Source organism: Drosophila eugracilis, unplaced genomic scaffold, assembly GCF_018153835.1.
Source record: "Drosophila eugracilis isolate 14026-0451.02 unplaced genomic scaffold, ASM1815383v1 contig_2154, whole genome shotgun sequence".
Classification (NCBI taxonomy): domain Eukaryota; kingdom Metazoa; phylum Arthropoda; class Insecta; order Diptera; family Drosophilidae; genus Drosophila; species Drosophila eugracilis.
In genome coordinates, this window is record NW_024573038.1 from 12,585,873 (window position 1) to 12,611,020 (window position 25,148).

At 39.1% G+C, this 25,148-nt stretch overlaps 4 protein-coding genes across 16 annotated transcripts in view; all 4 read right to left on the reverse strand.

The window, feature by feature from the left end:
- Window positions 1-9,820, reverse strand: part of LOC108104261 (synaptotagmin-5) — a 74,361-nt gene extending 64,541 nt beyond the window's left edge. Inside the window, exon 1 of the mRNA XM_017210211.2 lies at window positions 9,057-9,820. The gene's annotated coding sequence lies outside the window, so the exon portion shown is untranslated. The remainder of the gene's footprint in view (window positions 1-9,056) is intronic.
- On the reverse strand, window positions 4,501-5,215 carry LOC108104264. The gene has a single exon (XM_017210214.1). The coding sequence runs from the start codon at window positions 5,169-5,171 to the stop codon at window positions 4,545-4,547; it is 627 nt and encodes a 208-aa protein (XP_017065703.1). The 5' UTR covers window positions 5,172-5,215; the 3' UTR covers window positions 4,501-4,544.
- A 731-nt stretch (window positions 9,821-10,551) lies between the features above and the next one.
- Window positions 10,552-25,148, reverse strand: part of LOC108104276 (pericentrin) — a 28,401-nt gene continuing 13,804 nt past the window's right edge. For 4 of the 12 annotated variants that reach the window (XM_017210237.1, XM_017210234.2, XM_017210227.2 and 1 more), the window contains 9 exons: window positions 20,370-20,495; window positions 18,939-20,102; window positions 18,581-18,748; window positions 17,537-17,560; window positions 16,755-17,420; window positions 14,223-14,930; window positions 12,001-14,156; window positions 11,825-11,935; window positions 10,552-11,289 (listed from right to left, as the gene is read on the reverse strand). In XM_017210237.1, the coding sequence (XP_017065726.1) occupies window positions 10,983-11,289; window positions 11,825-11,935; window positions 12,001-14,156; window positions 14,223-14,930; window positions 16,755-17,420; window positions 17,537-17,560; window positions 18,581-18,748; window positions 18,939-20,102; window positions 20,370-20,495 (5,430 nt within the window). In that variant the 3' untranslated portion in view covers window positions 10,552-10,982. Of the gene's footprint in view, window positions 11,290-11,824; window positions 11,936-12,000; window positions 14,157-14,222; window positions 14,931-16,754; window positions 17,421-17,536; window positions 17,561-18,580; window positions 18,749-18,938; window positions 20,103-20,369; window positions 20,496-23,814; window positions 24,185-25,148 lie in introns of those variants that run through there. The other 8 variants (XM_017210230.2, XM_017210235.2, XM_017210231.2 and 5 more) reach the window with 5 other exon arrangements.
- LOC108104278 (putative odorant receptor 71a) lies at window positions 21,391-22,898 on the reverse strand. Of its 2 annotated transcripts, none has more exons than XM_017210241.1 (3): window positions 22,109-22,898; window positions 21,738-22,004; window positions 21,391-21,688 (listed from the first exon to the last, which is right to left on the reverse strand). In XM_017210241.1, exons 1-3 carry the CDS (start codon window positions 22,877-22,879, stop codon window positions 21,635-21,637), a joined length of 1,092 nt encoding a protein of 363 aa, XP_017065730.1. In that variant the 5' UTR covers window positions 22,880-22,898; the 3' UTR covers window positions 21,391-21,634. The 2 variants fall into 2 exon arrangements, with proteins under 2 accessions (XP_017065730.1, XP_017065729.1); XM_017210240.1 differs by having other exon boundaries at window positions 22,064-22,898.

A 25,148-nucleotide genomic window follows, 5' to 3' on the forward strand; every position in this document is an offset into this window, starting at 1 on the left:
TAGCAAAATCTAATGATGTTTATTTGAATGCACACACAATCTGTGTAAAATCTAGGGAAAAAGTGAAAGCAGTTCCTGGTGGCTGCCTTCTTCCCACCACATTCCATTTGAGTTGGCCCAAAGGACAAGGACAGCCATTGACGACTTGTGCGCATTTGTAAACAGTTCTTAGAGGTGGCTAAAAGGAAAGAAATGTTGCCAACGTTGTTGGAGTCAACAACAGAAATGTTGGCAGTCAGGTGCTTGTCGAACAAAAGCGAATTGCATTATAATGCGGCGCGTGTTTGTAATTTTTAATGCCGACAATGAGATTAGTTGGTTGGCGGTTGGACGTTAACGTTGGCGTTGGCTTAAACGCCATCCACATGCGCTTAACTCGATTGCCGTTGATGGTCGAGAGTGTTTCTGGCCATGTTGCCTGGCCGCTTCGCTCCATTTGCCTATGCCACATCGCCCAGCTCAATGCCAATCAATGTCACGCACATAGATACTAACACACACACACACACAGGAACATCTACAACGAACATTTCGAAGGGACATTCACGCACGCATTCCCCTGACAGGCGTCCGTAAGGACTTAATCATAATTTGATTCAAGTTCGACTTGGCCTCGTGCCACTGAAGGAAATTGTAGCATACATTTCAGCGCTCTAAAAATAGGCACCCTAAGATTTTTACTCCCCTTGCGGTAGCTTAGGAATTTAAGGCAAACCTGCCATAATTGGCATTCTTTTTCAATTATATGGTATACAGTTTGCTTAATTGAAGAATATTCATTGGCCTAAATGAGATTATGGGGGGTATAGCTTTAAATTCCAAATGAATAATTAGAGGTTATGTTTCCTGTAATGGAAATTTTGTTAATGAGATTTGAAAATACTTTTGAAAAGTTTAAATGTTAATTTAGCGTATGTAAGTATTTTAGAGAACTGTCTTATATTTATATTTATTTTAAGTACATTTAATTTCAATTAATTCCTTTTATTAATGATAATAATAAATCGCATTCCATTCAATAGACACGTCTAAATGAAAGGTCTCCCTCGATTGAATTTCAATTCAATAAAACAAAATACAAGAAAACGACGCTGAATATAATTGCATTAATTTAGCTGGGATAGTATTTAATTAAAATGGAAACCTTTTAGTGATCAAAGCTTAGGCCACCACAATATGAATCGGAGACAAAGGGATATAAGCCATGGGAAGCGGCCATTTCCTTTTGGCTGACTCAGTGACCCAACCTAGGAGACAATTGCTCCATTTCTATATAGCTTGGTCAACAGTCCGTGCATCCACACATGTCCACGTCCATTACACTTGAACCCATGACACCAAACCCTCCCGCATTTCATCCAACCCATAACCACATTTCATCCAACCCTTCGAATGGCATTCTTGCAGCCAGCCTGTACGTTTCGGGTTCAAAGTAATTCACTTTATGGCTGTGATTGCAATCGATTCCTTAGCCCCAGTTAATGTTTGCCCATATCCACTGACCCCGTTTGATTGTCGACGACCTTGTCCCGGCTGCTGCTGCTGCTGCGGCTGCCAATTAAAGTAATTCTCTTGTCGGTCCCACAATTTTAGCCAATTATCCAAAATTGAACGACCGAACATTGATTATTTTTGAATGGTACATTATGGTGCATTACCATTTCATTCTTTGAACGAAAGTTCACAAAATTGGCAAAGTTTGGCTTAAATGAAAATGGAAAATGATAAACATAAACTAATTTTTGGAAAATGTCATATTTGAGCGAAGAGAAGGTACTTTAATGCGAATTTAATGAGATTGCCAAACGCATGCCAGCAGCAAAATGAAGTTTCCCATGAATTCAATAACTCATAAGTCACAACATTGAATAAATTTCTTTTAACTTTCCAAGCCATGCATAACCATTAGAATAATTATACCAAAAATGGAACAAAAAAATTCATCAGTCAAGGAGGCACTTTTTCTGTGTCGTTCTAAGAATTTGTATGGTGACCTTTGCCAGGTCAAATTATTGCAATCGACGTACAAGGAGCACAATTGCTATAATTCTTGTTGACACAGTTGACATGTTTTGGTCAATTTGCCAAGCCATGGACCCCCTTGCACGGTAATTTGCATACAAAAAATTACGAAACTTTGTCTAGTCCCATGGGGAGTCATGGGCACCCTCTGGGTACGAATATAAATATATATTCCTATATATGTATATGGCATGTGTTGGCTTTAAATTAGTATTTGTTGATTTTGCGGTTTCAAGGTTTATGATGAGAAATAAAAAGTCAAAAAGGAAGGGACATCCTCTGTGTATTTACTTTTTGGTATATTAGTTTTAAAAAGCTGAGCTTTGTTAACAGGATATTTAGGTTAATAAATTCTATAAAATAAATATCTTTAATATTTCTTAAACTTTAATATTCTCCATCTAATTACTCTTTATTATATATTATATATTTCAATAATAAATCTTAAACACAAGTTAAGAGACTTCAACTATGTTTTGCAGATATACTAGACATTCCCTCCAATTCTTCATTCTTTTTATTATCATTCCTAAATTCTATATTTAAATCCCCTTTCCAGAACATTCCTGAACAAGAAAACATCCCAAGCTAACCAATTCCTTAAGGTTAACCCACAAAATCCCTCCCATAACTCTCACTTAGCTTTCCTCCCATCAAACAGACATCCCATAACTGCGTTCATCTCCTGGGCAATCATTTCCCACAACGTTGGACGCTAATTTCTGTTTGCTTATAGGCCACATTTTCCCGATCCCACTGGACAGCCAAGACTGGTCCACAAATAAAAAAAAAAAAAAAAACAGCCTGTGGGGCTGTTCATGTGGAAAAGGAAGTGTTTCCAATTGTTATGTCAATGATGGTGATGTCTGAGCTCTCTCATCAAGTTGCCTGAATGTCAGGACATCAGAAAAAACGGGAAAAGCCATGTATTTGATAGCAGGAAGCGAAGAGAGAGAGAGAGAGCAATAAACTATTTCGCTTAGTGTAGACATATGCTGTCATGTACAGGGGATTATTAGGGTATAGACCTCTCATATCTGATGTTTATTCATTACTTTCAGCTTATTAAGCCCACCATTGTGATTAGAATAAAGAAATAGCGCTTAAACAGGTTCAGTTGGGACAACTTTGGATTGGTAAAAGGCTTTACTTCTACTTCATTCATCTTAATGTTTTATTATTGACTTATTAGATCTACCTTAAGGACTTCTTTATTATGTTTAGAAGGAGTAGTACCAAAACCGAACTTAGTAAATAGACATAATGGCTTACAAATAACGCCATCTATGGGCTATTTAAGGGCTAGTTAGAACCTGTTCTTGACTAAAACAGCTTAAAATGAACAACCGTGACCAATTGAAGTCTTGTATTCATTTCCAGAAATAGAAAGAGCATTTGAAGTTTAGCTTTTGACATTAACATGTCTAATTGATGCAATTAAGCGAAACTGCACAAGAAAGTGAGTACTCTTAACATTCGACATGAACTTTCCATGGGCATTAATTCATTTGCATAGCCCAAAGCTCTTTGGTATGAAAGCGCGCGCTTCATCAAGAGGGGTGCTTTGTGGAGAGGGATGCCGGAGAGGGAGAGTGGTCCGTTGGCGCCATACCCTAAGTCCCGGCCAAAACCCTAAAAATAAACATGGAGCAAAAAGCACGTCACTACCAACCATCCCAACTCCCACTATTCCAGCAAGCATAGAAAGTCCCTCAATATGCTCCGGTTACATAGGCAAAAACCAAAAAAAAAAAAAAACAATTGGAATTTTTGTATACAAACAAAGTGAGAGCAAAAATAACAATAAAAAACCCTTTCGTTTTATGTATTTTAAACATCAGTCCCCACCGTTTAATGAATCAACAAGTGTGAAAAGGGTATTTTTTTTATATTTTTTTGGTCTGAAATCCATCTCCCGCGCGTATCGTAAATTTACATAAAAACCCATCAAATTTCTATTGGAAAATTGCACCTGAAGTGAGGGGGTGTGAGAGATCCTTGGTTCTAGGATCTGTTCAAACAATGCCTGTTGCTGAACGAAAAATTCGTTCTTTTGATTTTTATTTCGCCAGCTCTTCTTCTATCCTCGAATTAACATTTTGATTGGATATTTCAATATTGCGCCATATGGCAGGCTCTTAGCCGGTTGGTTTTGCCTCGTTTTTGGGGCTGGTCAGAACTGGTTGGCCATGGTTTTCGCACCTTTAATGCCCCACTGAGCTCTGTGTTTGCACACTACTCAACGCTCCAAAGAGCTTATATAATATAAACCGAGATAAGATAGCTGGTTGGATACTCGTTATGGTTAGGCGGCCGTAAAGTGGCCGTAAATTAACATTTAGCTTGCCCGCCAAGCCTAAAATCACGGAATCTGTTACATTTATTATGTTAATGTGTACCTATTAGATTAAATTGTGATTTTTTTAATAGCCTTTACAAATTCTTAAACATTTCACCCCCAAAAATCCCAATACTTGCTCAGTATGTACATTACTTTATTATTATGTTAACAAAGATCCTCCTTAGATCACCTGGGTGCTGAGCAAGGAATCGGCAGAATCCTGTTCAGGAACCACAGCAGCATTGACCGTGTTGGAATCATCACTGGAGTTATCACCAGAGGTAGATGTTGTAGTGGTGGTGGTGGAGGACGACGACGACGATGCAGCGGGTGTGATAGCGGGAATCACGGCGGGGCTCACAACGGGGCTCACGACGGGATTAAGAAAACGACGTCTAGCCAAGTAGGGAGTTCCATAGTCATAGTAGTCATTGTTCCAATAGTTAGGAGCGTTCCAACCTCCAGGGTACCAGCCACCAGATGAAGATCCATAATCGGGCCAGTAGCGGGGATAGTAGGGCAAGTAGTTGCCAGTGGAAACTTGTGGCAGGATGCTTGGAGTTTGAACATCGGCAGCAACATCGGCAGATGGAAGAATTCCGGCGGAATTCTTAACCAGAACCGATGGAACAATACCGGCATTCTTCACCAGAACGGAGGGAACAATGCCAGCAGTCTTGGCCAGCAAAGTTGGCTGCTGCACGGCCAAGTTAACATTTGCCGAGCGACCCAATCGTCCGCGAAGGGACAACTGGGCAGATGACATGGCCACCAAACTGACACAAACCAGAGCAACAAACAGACGCATATTTTCCAATCGAACGACCTCTTTCAACTGACATTTAGTGCCAAATGATCTCAGTTTTATAGAGGCAAATGTTTTTTTGGTTATAAATTAAATAAATATTAATTTTTCAATTTAATCACTTCAAATATTTATTTAAGAAAATTCTGAGAATCCGTGCAATTTATTTAACCATGTTTTGCGTATTTTTATGTTGATTTAGTTGGGTTTTCGGCTGTCGGGAATTCGAAAGGGGATTTTGTTGAATAGTTGTCATTAGCGGTTGGTTGGCCAACAGTTTTGCTTGTTTGGCGTTTCCATCTGTTCTATTGTCTAGCACAATTCGGCAATTAAAAAGTCTTTTATTTGGGTTTCTATTCCGGGTTTTACTTTTGACAGGAGTGGATTTAAGATGTTTCAGGGAAAAGTTTCACATTTTTTAACATTTGATTTGTGATTTTTTTGAAACTAAAATATGTTTATACAATTTTTTGGTTTCATAAGTTCAAATATAATCTTTATGAACATTTTTAAACAAGTATTTAAGCCAAGGATGCTCGAATTCGTCTTATAGCAGAGTATTTAAAGACACAAATAAAAGAAAAAATGCACATACATACATACATACATATTTAGTAACGCAGCTGTGCACTGAGAAAAAGAAAAACACTTTTTCTTCCTAACCAATTCATCACTCATTTTAACTCGCCAAATGCGAAAGAAACTCCAAAGTGCAAACAGAAGTTATAAGAAATGAATTCCAGTGCAAGAAAAAAAAAACAAAAAATATTACAGTTAGTTACGTATAGTTGGGGAAAGAGGAAAACAAAAAGTAGTCCACTGCAAAATAAACTCTAAAGTGTAAACAGAATTTATAAAGAAGGAATTTCAGTGCCAGTGTTCGGTGATGATCAAGGAAGAAACAAGAACAGTTAGCCACGGAATGAGGTGGAAAGAGGAAAACGAAAAATTGTAAGTGGAATATCGCCCGAAGCACTCAAAGCTTTTGCCCGAGCAAGTCTACATATGTACTCAGCGAGCATTTACAAAAACAAATGAGAAATCAGAGCATAGGCGTTGAGCAACCGTGATTTGAAACCTTTTTTAAAGGGCCCCAAAGTTTTTTATCGTTTCCTTCAAAGCAAATAGTTTATAATAGTAGTAACACAATAATGTAACGAATTTCAATCTCAGTCAGGTTTTTATTTTTATTTACAACCTTCATTGAAATGTTTACAAGTCACTATATGGTAAACACGACTGAAGTTGACAGCTTAAAAGTTTTGAAAGCTTGACCAGCAAAACAATGTAGACAATTTAAACATTTTTTGGGCATTTTTTGATTGATTTGATTGGTTTAGCACAGAAAAAAGATTAGAATTTTATAAAAATTTATAAAATTACATGCACTTGATCACTTTAAACTGTTCCACACATATTGCACTTTAGCTAGCATTATTTGGTTATTAACTAGTTTAAATCTGCAGCAAATGGATCCTCTAGGGTGTTTAAATGGTAACAATCCATTCGCTGCGAAATATCATCTGCTTTAATGACTACTAAAAGAGGCAGACATAAAATCACCACAAAAGTCGAAAAATCCATCTTGTTCGCAGTCAAAACTAAACCAAACTGCAGTTGCAAATCCCTCTTAAATACAAAAAGCTCTCATTAAATTATGACTGTTAAGAACTAAATAAATGGGAATTTTAAAAGCTTATCAGGCCAGCTGGTCATAAAATGGGTTGGTCGTTAACTGGTTGATTATAAATAATATATTAAATGAAAATTGTTGGCAAATCGGATTACGAATAGACGACTGTAGAGCATTTCCATACGCCCAGTTTTTCAAGGGAAAGTCCAATTAGACTAATTGAAGGTGCTGCAGAATGCAGCCCGAAAGAAGAGTGGCAAAGAGATAGTGAACACCGATTTCCAGCAGTTGGAAACGAAGTCAACAAAAACGCCTACAAGTAGAAAAGTACACTGTACAAACTTATATCTTAAGTTCGGTTTTGAACTTTAAAAGTTTCAACTTTTATGCTTGAAAATAAAATATTAAAAAGAATTAATAATAAAAGTTATATTACATTTTTAATATAATATTTAAGTTTATTTACAACCTTTTTACTATACTCTCACATAAACCAATTGTTTAATCATAACAACATTTTAGTAGAGTACTTGCAGCCTTAACCCTTCTCTTAAAATAAATCACAACTTTCCCCCAGAGCATCGCGCATACGCCATGTATGCCCGTCTTTGAAATGGATTAAACCCGGGACTTAACCAGGCAGCATAATTAAAAAACTTAAACCAAGTGCAGGAGGTAAAGAGAGATATGAGGGGAGTGGGAAATAACAATAATGAACTTGTGTGCCGGCAGGGAAGCATGAAGGATGAAATTTAAGCCCTGGACATGTCAGTGACAAGCTGTCTCGCCATCGACTGGCTGTCTTTGCTCCTTCTCCTGCTTCTGCTCCTGCTCCTTCTTTTCACAGCTCCTCTCTGCATTTTCTTCATTCTATTTTTTTTTTTTTGTACTTTCACCGCCTGGTGACAGTGAAGCCATCCAAGCATGCCACCCCCAAACGCTAGCACAGGCATCAGCAAAACTTTGTTGCCTTGGTCAAGAGTTTGGCCACCAAAGTTGGACACAAATTACCAACTTATAAATTCGAAAATTGCCACAGCAACTTTAACCAATTTGCAGATATCTCTTACCTGTTGGTCATATACAGAACTCAGTCACACACCCAGAATTTCAGCCATTGCTTGACGTCATTAGATAGACAGAAAAAAAACAGAAAAAAAGCATAACAACAATTAGGTCTACAATCCTGTAACGCCTACTAACTGGCCGGGGAACAAAAAAAAAACTGCAGAGGCGTAACGAATATGGAGCAGAATTGAACATTGAATACCCGTATATTGTCCTCAGATAAGGAAAAACTATCTTATCAATGAATAACAGATACATATGTGCGATAAAGTAGCGAAACGAAAAACAAACTTTCACTCTCAGGAAATCCAAAAAAAAAAGGAGAAACGTAACAAAAGACCCTAATCAAAAAATCCTTAAACTACTTTAGCCTTTGAACTGGCCAACCAACTTTTGTGGCACTTTCCACCCACCACCAGACAAACAATCACAGAATTTAATAAGCCAACCCCCCCGAAGACTATTGCCAAAAAAAATATCAAAAAAGAAAAGAAAGAGAAATATCAACTTGAATGGTAAATATTCAACAGGCAGACCGAGGCGAAGGCCTTTTCTTTGGCTGCTTTAGTGTTTAAATGGCCGGGATTAGGGGCTCGAAGACGCTTTAACTGCGAATTTCAAGGATTTTGTCTGATGCGATTACTTATCAAATTGGATTTCTTCAGCGCCGTTCTCATCCTTCCCTTTAATTTACTTCTTTTGAGTTGTTTGTCGATGGCTTAAAGTGACACAGACATCTTAGACTTGAAACACTTGCAATTGGTGGCATTAAAATTGAGATAATAATCGAAGAGAATTTATTGTAACTTTTTAATTGGTATTTTAAAGCAAAAGATTATATTAAATTTAAGGGAATTTTGAAGATGCTGTAAGATGTTTTAAGGTGTCAAATATTTTACTCTACAATAGGTTGTTTCAATTTTAAAAATAGTATACAAAAGTTATGATAAAACTTTTGTTAATTAAGAATTTTCCGATCCCTATTAATCATTTAGCTAATATTTTTCAGCGCACTTAGATTCTAGCTTAACCAAAAGATCTGAAGTCTTTGATATTTTCTAATTAATAAATATTAAGTCTAACTACTTGTTATATTTAAAAAAAATAATCTGACTGTCTTCTTAATTTGTTTCACTTATCTTTCCCACCACTAAAAAAAAGTACAAATTAATGATATATTTTCTTACCTTTTTCACTCTTGTTTCTTGCAACCCTTTTTTTCTACACAACAATTAATTGTTTTCAAATTGATTTTTATTGTTTGTTTTACACAAAATCTTGATAATTAATCATCTCCTTAGGCACAGGTCTCATTAATATTGAAAAGAAACTTTGAAAAACACTCCTGGCATATGCAAATTAAGCGAAATATGTAACACCGAAGGCGCAATAAAGCGAATTCACTGAGTTTCTTTTGAAAATATTTTTGATATTTATGCGAAAAGCAATCTATTCAAATGCCAGCCGACTGCTGAATCTCATTTTGTCCTGGAGACCGCACACCGTTCGAGTAGGGGAAAACAAAAACCGTACCCGGAATCCGTAAAACCGTATCGAAACCATTCGCAACCGCTATGGCAGAATGACAGGATAAGAGTGGCAGAGGAAATTAGAAGGACCGCTTGCCACAACGACAGGATAGCCAATGCTAGACGATGCGCCATTCAACGCTACCATATGTTAGCGATTTCTGCCTGTCCAACGCCGATTCTACGGTTGCTGCACGGAAAAGCTTTACCATTCCGGCCGCAAGTCTTCGGCTAAGTTCGGCTCTGGCCGAATGGAAAGCTCCGCGACTCCTTATCAGTGGGCGGTGTGTTGCTGCGGCTGATAACGAGATGGCCAGTAATTATCAAGGGTATGCCACGGGATGTGTTGACTATTTTAGATGGCTTAAAAGCTTTTTGGTAAAATCATGAAGATTTTAAAAACAATAACTAAAAAAATATAAAAAATTAATCTAGTTTATAAATTAACTTTGAAAAGTCCAATAAATATTCCATAGTTGAAAGATACATTTTTAAATATTTTATAATCATAAAATTTACTTAATAAAAATGTTAGAAATAGTAGAAATAATAACCATCATCTAAAATTCTAAAACCAAAAACATTATTTATGTAACAGCTAACTTACTCGATTTTATTTTTAGCCAAAGGAAAGTGTATTTTTAATTTCGCAGCTTACTTTTTTGCCTTGGCCTAAAGAGGGTTAAGGGAGGGTCGGCGCTGTGGACTCGGAATCCCTGCTGGACGTGCAAAAACATTGCAGCTTTTGCGTTCATTTGACGGAGAGCCGCCCTGAGGCGAGGCACTTTTGTTTATTTACTTTTCTTGGTATCTTCAACAAATTAGGGATAGGGAGAGGCTTTTTACTTCTTGTCTGTGATTACCTTAATACTCACCTTTTTTGCTAATAACATTGGCTCTGCTTCTTTTCATTCCGAAAGACATACCTAAGCCTGAGTGCTGTACTTTAAGTAATTCAAACTTTCCCCTTTTCCGGCATACAAAGTATACTACCAATTCATAAAGATGTTAACTTTTATTTGAATGATGTTATGAATTGAATTCTTAATTGTCCAGTGAATCCTCACCTATAAGGCACATTCCATATATAATATATTTATGTACACAAAACTTTCCAACAAAAACCAAAAATAATAAAGAAAAACAGAAAAAGTTTTCAATATGAAATCAATTTTGGTTTTAATCAACTTATCAGGAAACTTACACAGTCAAAACCCAAATAAAATAGAACTAAATTGAAATGACTCTGGGAACTGTTAGCCAATAGTCAGTCGAACCAATCAAAATACTGGGACATGGTTAAGGTTTTATGCTTATGGCTACATTTGGGCGGTAAATACAAATAACACTTACAGACGATTACATGCCTAAGTTTGGTGTGGTTGCGCGTACGCTTAAAGTAGGTTACAACAGCTTAAGACATATTGTTTTGTTTTATGGGAAATGGTACAGGTAATTAACACTAAAATGGATCGCGTGTCCTACATCCATGATGCTTGCATGCTACTACAGAGTGTCTTCGATATGGCTTCACTTAAAGTTAGAGCCTTCCATTGAGCTTTTGATGACTTTTATGTCTGTGTTTTAATGATGCCGCGCATGCGCTCTTTTCGGCTTTTGCATTGTTGGCCAATCTAATCTCGCCAGCGAAGGCAAATTGTTTTCACTATTATTATTGGCAATGGTACTTTGCAGCGATGATGTTGGCGCTTGGAGGGTAAAATCCGATGGCAGCATTATTGGTTGCACGGTGCTGTAGTTAACCATCGGCGGTGAGAGGGGCGCATAGCTAACGCGGCCCATGAGGTTGTTGTTATTGGTGGGTAGATTGGAGTTGGGCCCAGGCAATGGGGACTGAGGTGGCGCCACATTCAGGTTAAGTCCCGGACTTCTAAAAAGATAAATTAAATTAGTTTCTCAGTCATAAATAAATGTTTGCAAAGTGAATGTGCAAATTTTTAGATCAATTAAGGTGAACTTGAAAGTAGGATAGCAAAGTTAGAAACCACAAATTTTAATTTTAAAAACATTTAAATTAAATATTTGCAAAAAAGTTAGAGATTAGAAGTGAGTCTAAAATTTTGTAAAACCTAAAAATTAAAGTTTTGAAAGTGAATAAAAGTTAATAATTCCCCAAGATTAAGCACCGTCTTTAAACATAAGTAAACCAAACTACTTTAGTGCCTAAATCTATTCTGTACTAATTTTTTTTTTCTAATTTCTAAGTGATCCAATATCAAGTGCTCTTATGCAAAAACCCAGACCTTGTGGCCTCTATTTCTTGGCTGAATCACCCTGCCTTAGCTTAACTTTCATATTGACAGTCACTATGGGCATCTTAGAGCTTAGAAGGACGAAAGAATGAGGATTATGACAAGGCTTCTATGTACAGCAAGTTGATGCGGATAAAGCTAAATGACTCTCACCTTTGTTGGGTTATTGTGAAGACCGACTTGCTCACAATCCGCTTGCCCGTATGCCAAATGCGTCCGATGTATTTGATTCGCTGAATGGCAATGATAGCCAGGGCCACAGTCCTTAAAAGCAAATTATTTTCAATCAATATTTATTTTATATATAAAAATATATATAACAAACTTACTTGAACTTCTTTTTGATATCTCGCTGAGGAGGCATGGCTGCACCTCCTCGCAGCTTCTGCAGAGCCAACTGCTCACTGGCCTGGTAGCCCTCCAAAGTGAGCTTCAGATATCTCTTCTGGTAGACCAGCGCCTTGCGATGTGACTCCACTCGCAAATACCGACCGATCAGCTGTCGGCAGCGCTCCTCCAGCTCAGTGACATTGGTGTTTCCAGAGCCTCCCAACTCCTCGCACTTCTTCTGCAGGGCAATGCGTTCACCCACTAAAAACTGGACGGTCTCAGCCATTTGCCGGTTCTCCTGGGTATTCTCCGCCAGCAGTGTGTTGATCTCCTTCATCTTCTGAAGAAACTGTGCTGGGACATTGTCATCGGTGCTGTGAGCCAATCGATCATTGGCCTGTGCCAAGGCTTCAGCTAGTTTTGCTTCCCTCTGACCAGAGCGACTAACATCGAATCGCAGTTGGGTGACCTTCTGTTCCAGGCAATCTCTTGCTGATTCGGCTGTCAACAGCTTGGACTTTAGTTCATGGATCTCAGCCTGAAGTTTAACATTCTCCTGATGCTGGCGAGTCCGTGTATTGGCTCTTCTCGTTTCTGCCTCCTGGAGGGTAACTAGTCTGGCCTCCAAGCTCTCGATTTCGCTAGCTTGCAGGGTCAGACGCTCGTTAAAGTGTTCTAGTTCTGATTCAGCGGAATCCTTATCCCGAGATAGCTTCTCCATCTCCTGTTTAAGACGTTCGCAGTAGGCAACACGCTCCTGCAACTCCTTTTCGTATCGCAGACGTTCCCGTTCACTGCTTCGCTGGGCATCCGCTGATCTCTCCCTTTCCCTTTCATTCTGAGCAGCCAGGAGTTTAATCTCACTGCGCAGACGATCTCCAAGTTCGGTTTCAAAATCAGCTCGAGGGGATTTCCTGGGTGAGTCAACGGGTGACTTCAGCAGCAGAGAACTATTTCTTCGGCTTTCCGCACGCTGCAGGGAAGTCAACTGCGTTTGAAGACGTTCGCAGCGTTCTCGTTCCTGATCCAACTGCTTGTGGAGTTCGTCCTCTGCGTCGAGAGCAGTCTCCAGGCGTTTCCTCATAGCTTCTATGATGATCACATCCTGTTCTTGAATATCCTGTGAGTGCTGTTTTTCACCCATAAGTTCCTTACTCATGGTCTCACATTGCTCGCGTTCCACAGCCAATTGAGCCCGAAGAGCTTCCAATTGATTCAGCAGTTCCCGCTCGCCAGTGAAGTTTTCATCGTCGGTTCCATTGCCAGTTCCAGGCAGTGTCTCCTCCTCCGTTTGCACACCCTTCTGCTGCTTCTTATCCAGGTTGTTTTCCTCTTCGCTTTCAATGGCTTTAAGGATATTGGAGTCCAGCTGTGCAGAGTAGTTTAATTCCTTCTCCACCTGCTGAGCAATCTCATCCACCGAATACTGCTTCGAGCTGTTTTCACTGTTCTTCAAGCGTTCCAAATCACGTTCAAGTGTCAGAACCTGCAGCTCCAGATCTCCACAACGACGTAGAGCAGCTTGCAGCTGATCAGCCTTGATCTTGACCTCGCCGTTGAGGATTTCCAACTCCCGTTTGCGAGCAGCTGCTGCATTTTCGCATTGGTCATGGGCAGCACTAACGCAATTTAGTTCTTTGCGAAGATTCTCCCGATCGGCAGCCCCCTGGGCAGCCGTCTCCAGGACCTTAGATTCCAGTGACTCAATGCAACGCCTGTATTTAACTTCACTCTCCTCGTGGCTTTGAAGATTTTGAGCTTGACGACTCAGTTTCTCCTTCTCCTGCTCCAGTTGCTTCTGCAAATCCTGTAATATATTTTCCAATTCACTCTGTTGCCGCTGCTTTTCCGTTTGTAAATTGGAAAGCTTCAGTCGCAATTGCTGGACTTCTGGCGGAGTTATTGGCCTGGGCATTTCAGGTGTTTGCATCAGCAGACTGGGCGTCTTCAGTTTAGAATCCTCTGTAAGATTGGAGAAGTTGATTTGGCGTGGAACTAAACCAGGTGTAAGCCCATCGCTGCTCTGGGCAGTGATTCCAAGAGCCTGGAAGTAGTGAGGATGCTCGAATGTGTTGATTGGATAAGGGGCCATAAAACCGCTTAGGTCATCGGTACGCTTATGCGTTAAATTGGCCACCGCCTCCTTAGAGGTATCCTGTAACAAAATATAAAAATGTGAATAGGGATTCTAAAAGAACAACTTCAAGTGGTAAGTACTTACCATTGTCTGATGCAAGAAGCCGCCCGCACCATCGCTCATCTGCAAAGGAGCGTTAAGACTTTGCATGGCTGCTCGACGCTCCACATCCGGCTCGGGGAATTCTGTAATCGATCCGATATCGCTTAGGGTTCGGGCACTCAACTTGCCACCACTCCCACCTTCCTGTTTGCCTGCCGGCCCTGCCGGAAATGAGATTGGGCTGGCATCCTGATGCGAGGCCTGTAGTGCCTTCTCCTTGGCCTCCAATTGCTCGCGCAGATGATCTATCTCATCGTTCTTGTCCGCCAGCATAGTCTCCATTAGATCCGGCACTGCCAGCCGGTTGATCATCTCTGTGCGTATCTTATCCTTTAGTTTTCCGATCTCTGCTTCCTTCTGCTGCACTTCAGCCTCCAGTTTATCCACTAGACTGCGATCTGGTTGGGTTCGCACTGTTACTTCCGCTTCTAGACGCATTATCTCCTCCTTGCTGCGCTGCAATTGCTGTCGCAAAGTGGCCATCTGTTTGTCCCGTGCAGCCAATTGCTCGCTTAAATTCTGGACTTCACCCTGGAGTTCATGTACTCGGGTATTCAGATCGGAGGTGCCAACCCGATGAAGTTGCTCTGCCCGCTGGCGTTGCTCTTCGAGGCGATTTTGAAGTATGGATATCCGCTGGGTTTGCTCATCCATACGACCCTGCAGGGAGTCACGTTCATGCTGGAGTTCCTTTAAAAGAAGATAAGATAAGATGTTAGATAAATATCATAAACTTTTTAACTTATATTTAACTTTATATTATATATTCTACTTGATCAAGTGTTTAATTTTGTTTATCAGATTATATTTCCTGCTGTTTGTGGGTGAGTCAATGGCCGACCACTTGACCGCTGGCTTCATCTGCATTTAACCCTTTCCAACTTCAATTAAATCGAATATATGTATCGTATCTCTCTGCACTGTGGTTGTGGGTGGAAATTAAAACAATTAAAGTGCATTTTATATAAACAGAACTCTTAACAAGAGCTTTTATGACTAAATAATCAACTTTCCTTATCTATTCTAACAAAATTTTTTCTGTTTCTGAATGAAAGTCACTCTTGCTTATTTTATGAATCATGTCAAAAACCGCCGAAGTTTTTCGGTTTAGGAAAACCAAAGTAGAACAACTATTTCTGAATTTCATATTCTTAATTTGCATATAATTTAGTTTACTTATAGAAATCTTTTTTAAATATTTTTTATCCAGATTGCCATTGCATCTTGCTACTCCGAATTTCCCTCACTGTTCTGCGTATCTTTCCCTTAGTACTTGCATCTCTTTGCTGTTGTTTACTCGATTTGATCCATTTATATTCATGCGGGTATGAATGCAGCTTCCACACTAGATACTACAGCAATCTCCAGCCCCTTCTCAATCATTCGGTCTCCCCCCTTTTTTAACCAAACAACTCGACGGGATGCGTGCCACAGCATAAAGAAATTTATGGAGGCATTACCGCATATTAGTGTTTCAATTGTGGTTCAGTGCGAGAATGCATACTGTAAACAAGCTGCGAACTTTGCTTCCTTTTGTTGTTTTGGTTTTGGAATCTAATTCTGAGGAGACAATAGCTGCAGCGTACTTAGTGGGTGATGGAAAAGTGGCAGGTGCCAAAGGCGCCAAATGATTTGTTTTACATTCAATTTTCAAGAGGCGTTTAAAGAGGGCGGGGCACAACATATATGCAGCTATTTTTGAACTAGAACAAACTGGGCATATGGTGGAATAGGGAACAGGGAGCCAGCGATATATTTATGGGACAAAGTGTGCCAAATTCCCAAAAATATTTTGCCATATATCACAATATCTCAACCAGAACAATCGAGCACTGAAGAAAACATTGTGACAACCGGACGGCATAACAAATTAAATTATATTTATATTTATTTGTATTATGATTGGCCTTCAGGGGAATCAATTAAAATAAATAAACATTCGCTGTCGCACATCAATTGTTGCACTGAGAAGAAACCTTGATCGGATATCAAAAGCTTCATTTCAGAAACTCACTCGCAACGGTGTCTTTGGACCCTGAAACATTTTCGTAACTTCCGTAAAATACACGAAATATATTAGTTTTTAAAAAAAATATATATATATATAAATATATATATGGCGAATATTTAGTTTGCGATCCAAAAATATTTATATAAATGCAGACATTTCTCCCGATTGAACCGTTCACAGTGCCATTCTGAAGGCAACTGAGCGATGTTTTCGATCGAGAAAACTAAGAGGGTTTATCACACAAACATTCTTCTCGATTCTCTGTTGTATGAGTAGGGAAACTAAGAGAGAAAGCATCTATAAATGGAAACCAACCGTTGAATTTAAAATAAACGAACTAGCTAAGACACAAAGCATTACCGTTTCGAGTTCGAAGGGTGTATGAACACAATAGTTCGCACTTAAGCTAATACAGGAACCATAACCGTTCGAACTGGCTATAGGAATTAGTTTTATATTTTTAAGAAAAGTTAATTACATTTTATCTAAATAGATTTACTTACCACACAGGCCGAGCGCATTTGATGAGCCTGCATCTCCAGGTCCCGAATCCGCTTAATGGCCGCCTCCTCGACGCGAGTGTGTCGGTCCAGCTTCTCGGTTACCCGCTGGACACCTTCCACGGTGAGTGATGGATGCGAAGGTGAACCCACTGCCGTAGGTTCCTTACTGACATGGATTGAGACATCTTCGGTAACACTTAGGCTGGCCGAATTGGATGCTGCATTGGAGTTGTGTAGCGATTCTAGCACCTTGGTTTTCTGATCCAGCGTGGTTTCAATGTCTCGCAGTTTTTCCGCCACTTGACTTAAAACATCACCTTGTTCTCCAGATGGTCTACCCTGTTGTAGTTTCTCCTCCAGCAATCTGATTCTGGATTGATAACCCTCTCCAATGTCTGTCCTTAAGCTGTGCACCTCCTGCTGCAGTGCATCATTATCCCTGATCTGCAAGCTAACATATTCCTCCAATTGCTTGGACTTCTCAGCCAAGACTTGTTCGTTTAAAGCCTTGGTTTGGACCTGAGTTTCCAGTTCCGAGATGATCTCTCGCAGCACAAAGATCTTGTCAATCGATGCCTTCAGTTCCACCTCGAACTTATCCCTCTTGGCATTCGACTCACCGAGCTGATGACTTATCTCACGAAACTGGGCCTCCAGCTGTGCATACTGCATAAAAATATATAAAATGAATTAGTAATGTTAATGGAAATAAATCAATTTGTTGATAAATGTGATGAATAGTTGTTTGCGGGTGCGGTTTTTCAGATTAGTGACAAACTTACATGCTTTCGCTTCGCTAACTTCAACTAGGTTTTTTTTTTATGTGCACGCAGTGGGAGAAGGGAACAGGTGCAATAGATTTTAATTTTAGTTGCGTTTTGGATAATTGAGTGCATGCAAAGAGTTACAAATAGGTAATATTATAAAAACAAATAATATTTAGTGTAAATTTATTATTAATAGGTTTGTGTCTTAACTTAAAATTTAATACCGGTTAAGACAATTATGTAAAGGGGAGTGTAAAATGCTTTACGGGTCTATAAGAAAACCATTGATGTTAAAAACTTATAAATCATATTAAATAGCTTGAAATATCCCAAACCATAACCAAATAATTTTTAATTTTACATTTATAAGTCATTCTCTTCGCTTCTGCTAACACACCCATAGATCATTTTGAAACAAAAAGCATATATCAGGGCGACATTGAAATTTTGCTTTCTCAACCCCCCAAGAGATCTTCATATTGAGATAGCCTGGCTAAATGGAAACTGATTGAAAGACTCCGACTCGCACGATCTTAAGTGTCTATATCTTTGGAACTATAAATATGTCGGCACATACTTACAAAAGCACTGGTAAATACACAGAATATACCTATCAATGCTGCCCTTGACTCCGTTGAATAGCCCCCTAGAGGGATTTACAATTGAATTATGCCCAACAGGTGCCCCATGCCCCATGCGATTTGGTAAACTTTTCGAGAAAATTACTTCAATGGCTTCCAGAATCCAAGCATTTCTTTGTTAATATTTTGTAAATGTGCGGAATTGTGTCAGTTAATATAAAAGGAAGGTCACATGCTGGGTATACTTAATTAATTAGGTGCCTATAACCGAACTTATAAACAAAACTAAAGCTATGTAATAATAATAATAACCAAAAGATATAAATAATACAAATATGGAGATAGAGATATATGAAAAGACAGAGAGAAAAAAAAGACTGTGAACCCAGGCAAAAACGCAAAACGAAAGACAAACCAAGACCAAAATCAAGATCAAGATCCCAGAGATCATTAGATAAGAACCGTGGACAGGACTCACCTCCTCGGAGGCATTGGCATAGGAGCTGTGCTCCTTCTCTTTGTCACGCAACTGAGCCTTCAGCCGCTCGATCTCGCGCTGGAACTCATCACGTTCTTGTTCACGTTCGGCGGCCTGATCCTCCAGGAAACGCCTGGTATCCTTCAACTGCTTGTCAGCGGTATCGATCTGTGTTTGTGGTGTGTAGGTTATAGGTCAAAGGAGAGGATATCGAAAGGATGGTAGTATCATAAATAACCTGGCTTACAAACTACTCGAATTCATTGGGATCATGCGTTTAGCACTCAAAGTATAAAGGGTGGGGGTATAACTCAAAAGGGGGGAAGATGATCTTAGGATTGATTTTTCCATGACTCACCTGTGATTGCAGATCCTCGCGATCCTTTTTGCCACACTCAACCACTTTGTCGCCCTCACGGCAAAAGTCTTCGATCATCTGCAGCAAGGTAACAGTGGAGTTCCCGTGATCCCGAGAAGGTTGCTCTTTGACAGGCGAGGATGAAAGCAAATGACGCGCCCGCTCCTGAAGGGCTAGAAAACTGGCCGACGATTGATCCAATCCCTGATCCTGTAAGCTCTTCATGGGACCCAGGCCATATCCCTCATTATAGTCAGTGTGGTTAAGGGAATTTAGTTGAGAAAGCTGATCCCTTAGAGCCTGCAACTCTTGGCCCAATTCCGCATTACGATCTATGGTGTGACTTAGTTGCTGTTGCAAGTTCTGACGATCAGCCTCTGACTTAATCAGGCGATTCTTGAGCTGTACAAGTTGGAAGGATAGCTCAGAGGCATTTCCTGCATGCTCTTGCAGATCTGGAGGCAGCGAGGTATGTGTTTTACCCGTCTCCGGATTGCTATTCTTGCGCTGATTGGCCACGCCCATTTGTTGATCATTCAAGGAATTTGTACGCAGAAATTTGGAGAGGACTTGTTGATGTCCCGCAGCTGTGGTCTTCAGACCATCTTCTGCCTCGCAGCAGAGCTCATGTTCCTGTTTCTCCTGCTCATCCAAATGCTCATCGGACTCATCATGTGGTCGCTGCTTATGCAAATCCTCGGACAAATGCAACAGGTAGGAAGCTTCCGACTTTAAACGCTCCAAACAATCATTCAAATCGAAATCCTCACTTGGCTCTTCGTTACTCTTACTATCGATGAACTGCACCAAACTGGGATCCTCTACAACTTCCAACAGACTGTGTACATCTGGCACTCGGAGCATTTGTTTGGTGTTATTCAAGGAGCCACTGATCGTGACCTCCAGTTCATCACCCACATCTTGACTGCGACTATGGAGAAGCAGACGTTGTACTTCCTCAGAGAGTGTGGCATTGAGATCCTCCTCACAGTTGGCCACACACTTGGCCAGCCGGCTGAGCACACTGCGGAAACTTTTGGACAGCTCCCTTAATCCATCACGTTCAGAGATGACCTGCTCCAGGTCACGAGTGGCATCGAAGGTCAAATGACGCTTGTTCTTGCGATTCAGCTGCTTTTCGTATTCCAATTTCATGCGCGACATCTAAAAGGAAAGAAAGTAAAAGAATTTGGTTTTTAAAAGATATTTTACTACACAAAAACATAAATATAATATTTGTTTATTGTTTTAACAATATTTATATGTTATGTTTTTGTAAGGAAATGTAAATAGGTTATCCATTAATTTCCTGATCTCTGAGAAATACACAAATTCCTCGAATATATTCTCAATTTAATTACTTCCGCTTCATATAGTACACTGATTTCATGAGTTTTCTATATAGAAATCTATATTCATGAGAATACCCACCTCGTCGGCATGTTTAATATTCAGCTGAGTGATCTCCAGTTGACTTTTGGCCGTAAACTTCTCGCGCAGCAAGATCAGCTCCTTGGGCCAATGCTGATCGTCGACGGTATTTTCCGACAACAAATTCTGGAAAATGCAAATTGTTTACATGGATTAAAAACTTTTGTTTATGGACAATGTGTGAAAAGCTGTTGCAACAATCGGCTGCATATTGCATGTTCAAATCGGAGACAGATCAAGTTTTAAGAAAGAGAACTTTTCCCGCCTTTCACCAGAGCATAAATATTTATGGTTTCTGGTCAAAATATTTACATGATATAGATGGGAAATGATCTATGTGAGTTTTTTTTTCTGTATTTTTGATCTTTCTTGTGGATCATCCCAAGTCAAAGATACACTGAAGAGGAGTAGGGAGTCTTGAGGGTGCCAAAGACGGAAACAGAGCTAAATACATAAATCTTAATAAAAATCTTCCCCATCCAAAATGGGGAAGAAAACGAAGTGAAAAAGGGAGTGCATGGGAGTTTGGGTTTATTTTTGTGATGGGGCTACACACCCTCTGTCATGAATTATACATAAAATCGCATTAAATACAATTAAATATAGCTCAAAGATGACTATTTGAAAGCGATTCAATGGATGATTATTACCAAGTTGGCTTATCTCTGTGAGATTTCGCTGTACCTCTCTCGTTTGTTCTCTCTAAAAGGTCGCGATCCCGGCAGATTGTGAGTTTTCTTTGTTTGATTTCAATATTTTCCAATATTTACTTAAGGCTTTTACGTAGGCAAACAGTGCAGTTCAAATGTCTATCATCTTTTGAATGGCAAAATTTAAATAAAAGGCTTTGTGGCCTTCAACTTTTGGGTTTAGATACTTCTTTATGGTTTACCCTCTTTTCCTGAAGAACTTAAATTATTTCTTGAAATATATTTTGTGTTTTTTAAGTTTTAATATTAACTTCAAAACCCTGAAACACATTTCAGTACACTTTTGCTTGTTTGGAAATAAGACGTATTGCCAGAGTCAAGAGATTTTCCCGCAAATCTTTGTGTAAGTGAAAATTTGATTTTTATTTTCGTCACTTGCAGTTCTACATTTCATGTGCACACAACATATAATATATATAGGAGACTGTATTTCGTGCAATGCTACAATATATTTTTAGATCTTTGCATAACAAGACGCGGCAATAAATCTCCAAACGAGCTGCGAAATCTTTAGGCTAATCCAAAATAGAAAGCAGAGTAGAACTTCGTTCCTTCCTATTGGTTCATGTTGAGCAGCAAGGCCAGCAGGCTATAGGCTTGATTGATGGTCTGAAATGGAGATATTGAATAAACCGAATCTCTAAACAACCTTAACAACCTTTGTAAACAGAGGTAAACCGATATGAAAGAAACCTCCAGCTTTTAAGGACATGGGACGATTTAGGTAAACCATAAACATAAGGATTAAGCGACGCATCCGTGGATTCATATCCGGCCAATCAGAATTATACAAGGAATCGGTCAACATATTTGCAGAATTTATAACGTCATTACCATAAATGCTGGGCAACATGATTTGCATAATCATAGCCAATAAATATTGCATCATGGCAGCAAAACCTGGCAGATCCTGCAACACGGGACTCTAAATAGGGATTACCAAAGTTGTATTCTAAACCAAAATCAAAACATTTCCATACTGACCATCTGCATACTGTATATAGTGAAGCATATGATTAAGGAACTGACTAGAATTTGTGTAAAAGTACTCTTCGAAATGAAGGCCTCAATGCCCTGAGCCTGTCTCTTGAGTCTCTGATGCATATGCACCAGTTCCAGGAACTTCTCCCTTAGCTGTTCTTCGTCATGCTTAAGGCTACTCAAACGCTGACCCAACATTCGCAGACAAAGTGATAGATGCAACATCATATACCAATTAACTCCATCCATGGTAATGTTGCAGACACAGACAATCGGTATAGTTATGGCCTGATAAATAAATGGATACCAAAATAGAACCGGATGATTCCAATCGAATGGTGTCCACATCCAAAATGGCAACTGATTTGGTATATCAAACAAAGGTTGAATCACAATCCATGGTATAACACCGGCACTGCACATCACATAGAAGACAAAGACACGACTGTAACGTCGATGCTCGTACTGCCACATATCCAATTCCTGTTTGTTTCTCAAATCAAAAAGATCCAAGGTGCTCCATTCATTTAAGATTCCTTGTGCCACATGAGCATATTTCCAGTTATTAATTATCTTAGCCCACAAAGCTGTTGTGGTCAAGCCGATCAATAATACATCGGCGGTATGCTGTATATCCTTGCTTCTCATGGCCTCCATCCACAAAAGGATCGCAAAGAGTAAGGTGAAGGGGACGTGCAGAAGATATCCCTGCCAGTTATTCCAATTTGGTCGGGATACCGATCCTTTCTTGGGCCACAGACGCCAAAATTCCAAAATTCCCGTCAAGTATCGCACTGGTCGAATTCGATCGTAATCCATTGTAAAAGCCTTAACTCTGATTAATGTAATCCCTCTTTCTGAACGACTTTATATAGGCAGTTGTCCTAATTGATTTCCCTAATTGCTTAATTTAAGGGGCGGTCCTAGTTCCTCGACTTTTCAATTAAAATTCACTTAGCCAAAAGACAGTTGGCTAATTTTACATGGTGAATTTTAAAGGCTTTTTGGGAAAGGTGTCCTTGGGAAATCCTTACTAAGCTTGGTAAAATTTGCATTTTAAGTAGAGATGAGGTTTTGATAATTTGTTAACATCTAATAAGGCAAGGAATTTGTAATTATTAGGTATATAAATGGAACTCTGTATGAAAAATGAATTGGAAGGCAGAGGTAGGAAACTTCTCCGATTTGCCGGAGAAATTAGTTACAGATTTTCGCATTCTATTTATTAATCCTTTTAAAATGATTACTACAACAATATGTTAGAAAAAGTTTGAACACATTCATTAAAATTTAGAAGTCATCTAAGGAAAATTGATTAAAATGTCAAACAAATTAGCAATCACTGACTTTGTAACGTAGAACCTTTAAGTAAATCCCATAATTTAAGGCTAGAACTAGAAGTAAAAACCAATATTAAAACTCTCAGCAAGCGCTTTCTTCAGGCCTTTCCAGTTCCCCGGGAAGTTGACTAAATATAAACCAAAATAAAGAATCCACAAGAAACCGAAAATTTTGCGCCTTGAACAAAAATAAACTCCTCATGACTGGAAATGGGAATTCTTTGGTTTTAATTTCCTTATTTTTTTTTTTTTGGGAGAAAGGGCAACGACTTTTCAAGTCATTTTGGGAGAAAGACAAATCTTTGACAAAGTGCAGACTGTTTGTTTATTTAGTCTGTGTTTTTCCTTGGTTGTCTTTCTGAGTGATGGACTCTTGATCAAATTTAATTTGTTTATCCATTTCTCTTAGCTTACTTTTGAAGTTCCTTTCTTAGATCCGTTTTCCTTTTCTTTACTTTTAATGTTGATAAAAGTTTTAGCACTCCAAAAAGAACCGTTAAATTTAAATCCACAGTACACAACACAAATTTCCAATTAATGGACACAATAAAACCACTTAATTAAGTTGTTTGTATATAAAATTATTTTCCGCTTTTTGGCAATGATTTGCCTATTTTGCTTTTCACTAGAACCACTTTAAGATCGCAAAGATTTGTAGAATCTATAGCTAGGGATCTCTCTCTAGCTCTCACTATATGTTTTGTATATATTTTTTTGATCTGATGAATGAATTATCCCGATTAACGTAGACATACGCACGCTTTGAAGTAACGGAAAAGACTGAACGGCACCCAAAGCAGGCAGCCCGTTATAATGAAAACTGCCGGAGAGAGAGAGAGAGAGCGCCGAAGATCAGGAGAGATTGGTTTAAGCAGTGCGTGCACTGCTTGCGGGCCCTCTCTCTCTTTGTGCGTGTTGGAATTAATTCAATTTTATGAGCGTTAATTTTGAAAAGTTATGAAGACAGTTCGTACTCTTTAGGAACCCTTGTGGGGGTGTTTGTGCTCCACTTTTGCCCCTTTTCATTAATCTCTATTTGAGCCACACTTCCTGTTTCGACTTCATAAGATTGGTGTGAAGTAAAATCAAATATTATGCTGTCACAACAACAGGACTAGCACATGTTTTGAGAATTTGGCGCGCTCTTTTATAGCTTTTATTTATATATCTTTGCATTGTCATATAGACCATAGAATGTCTGCGAATTCTGCTGTTGGCAAACAGAACGATCGACGGAAAGATAGCCCCCATATGATACATATAAAAAACTATTTTCTGACAGCATAAGTGGGGCGGGAAATTTTTGAGTGAACAGTGGTAGGGTTTTGTACCAGAATGATATGAGTTTTTAGTATTTGAATAGTGCGGGAGGATACAGTAGATATTGGATAAGGGAGATATTATATATTACTAATAACCATAGTCCATCTTTTTCATTAATCAAAATCTTTAAATAAAGTTATCATACAGATAGATAGACCCAAGAATCTTAAAATTCATTCCCCAAAAATCCAATCTTCCCAATCGAAATAACCTTTAATCACTATCTACTGTCAGCACATTGGCATATCCAGCAGTCTTTGACCTTCGGTGGATTTATTTTGGTGTCGTACAAAAGAACAATCGAAAGTGTCTCCGCAAAGCGCCATCTAAAGGGGAGACCTTCTATATACAGTATATCCTATACATTGACTGACACGTGGCCACCATATTTGGAGACACTGAAGATTGATGCGGTTGCTGGAAGG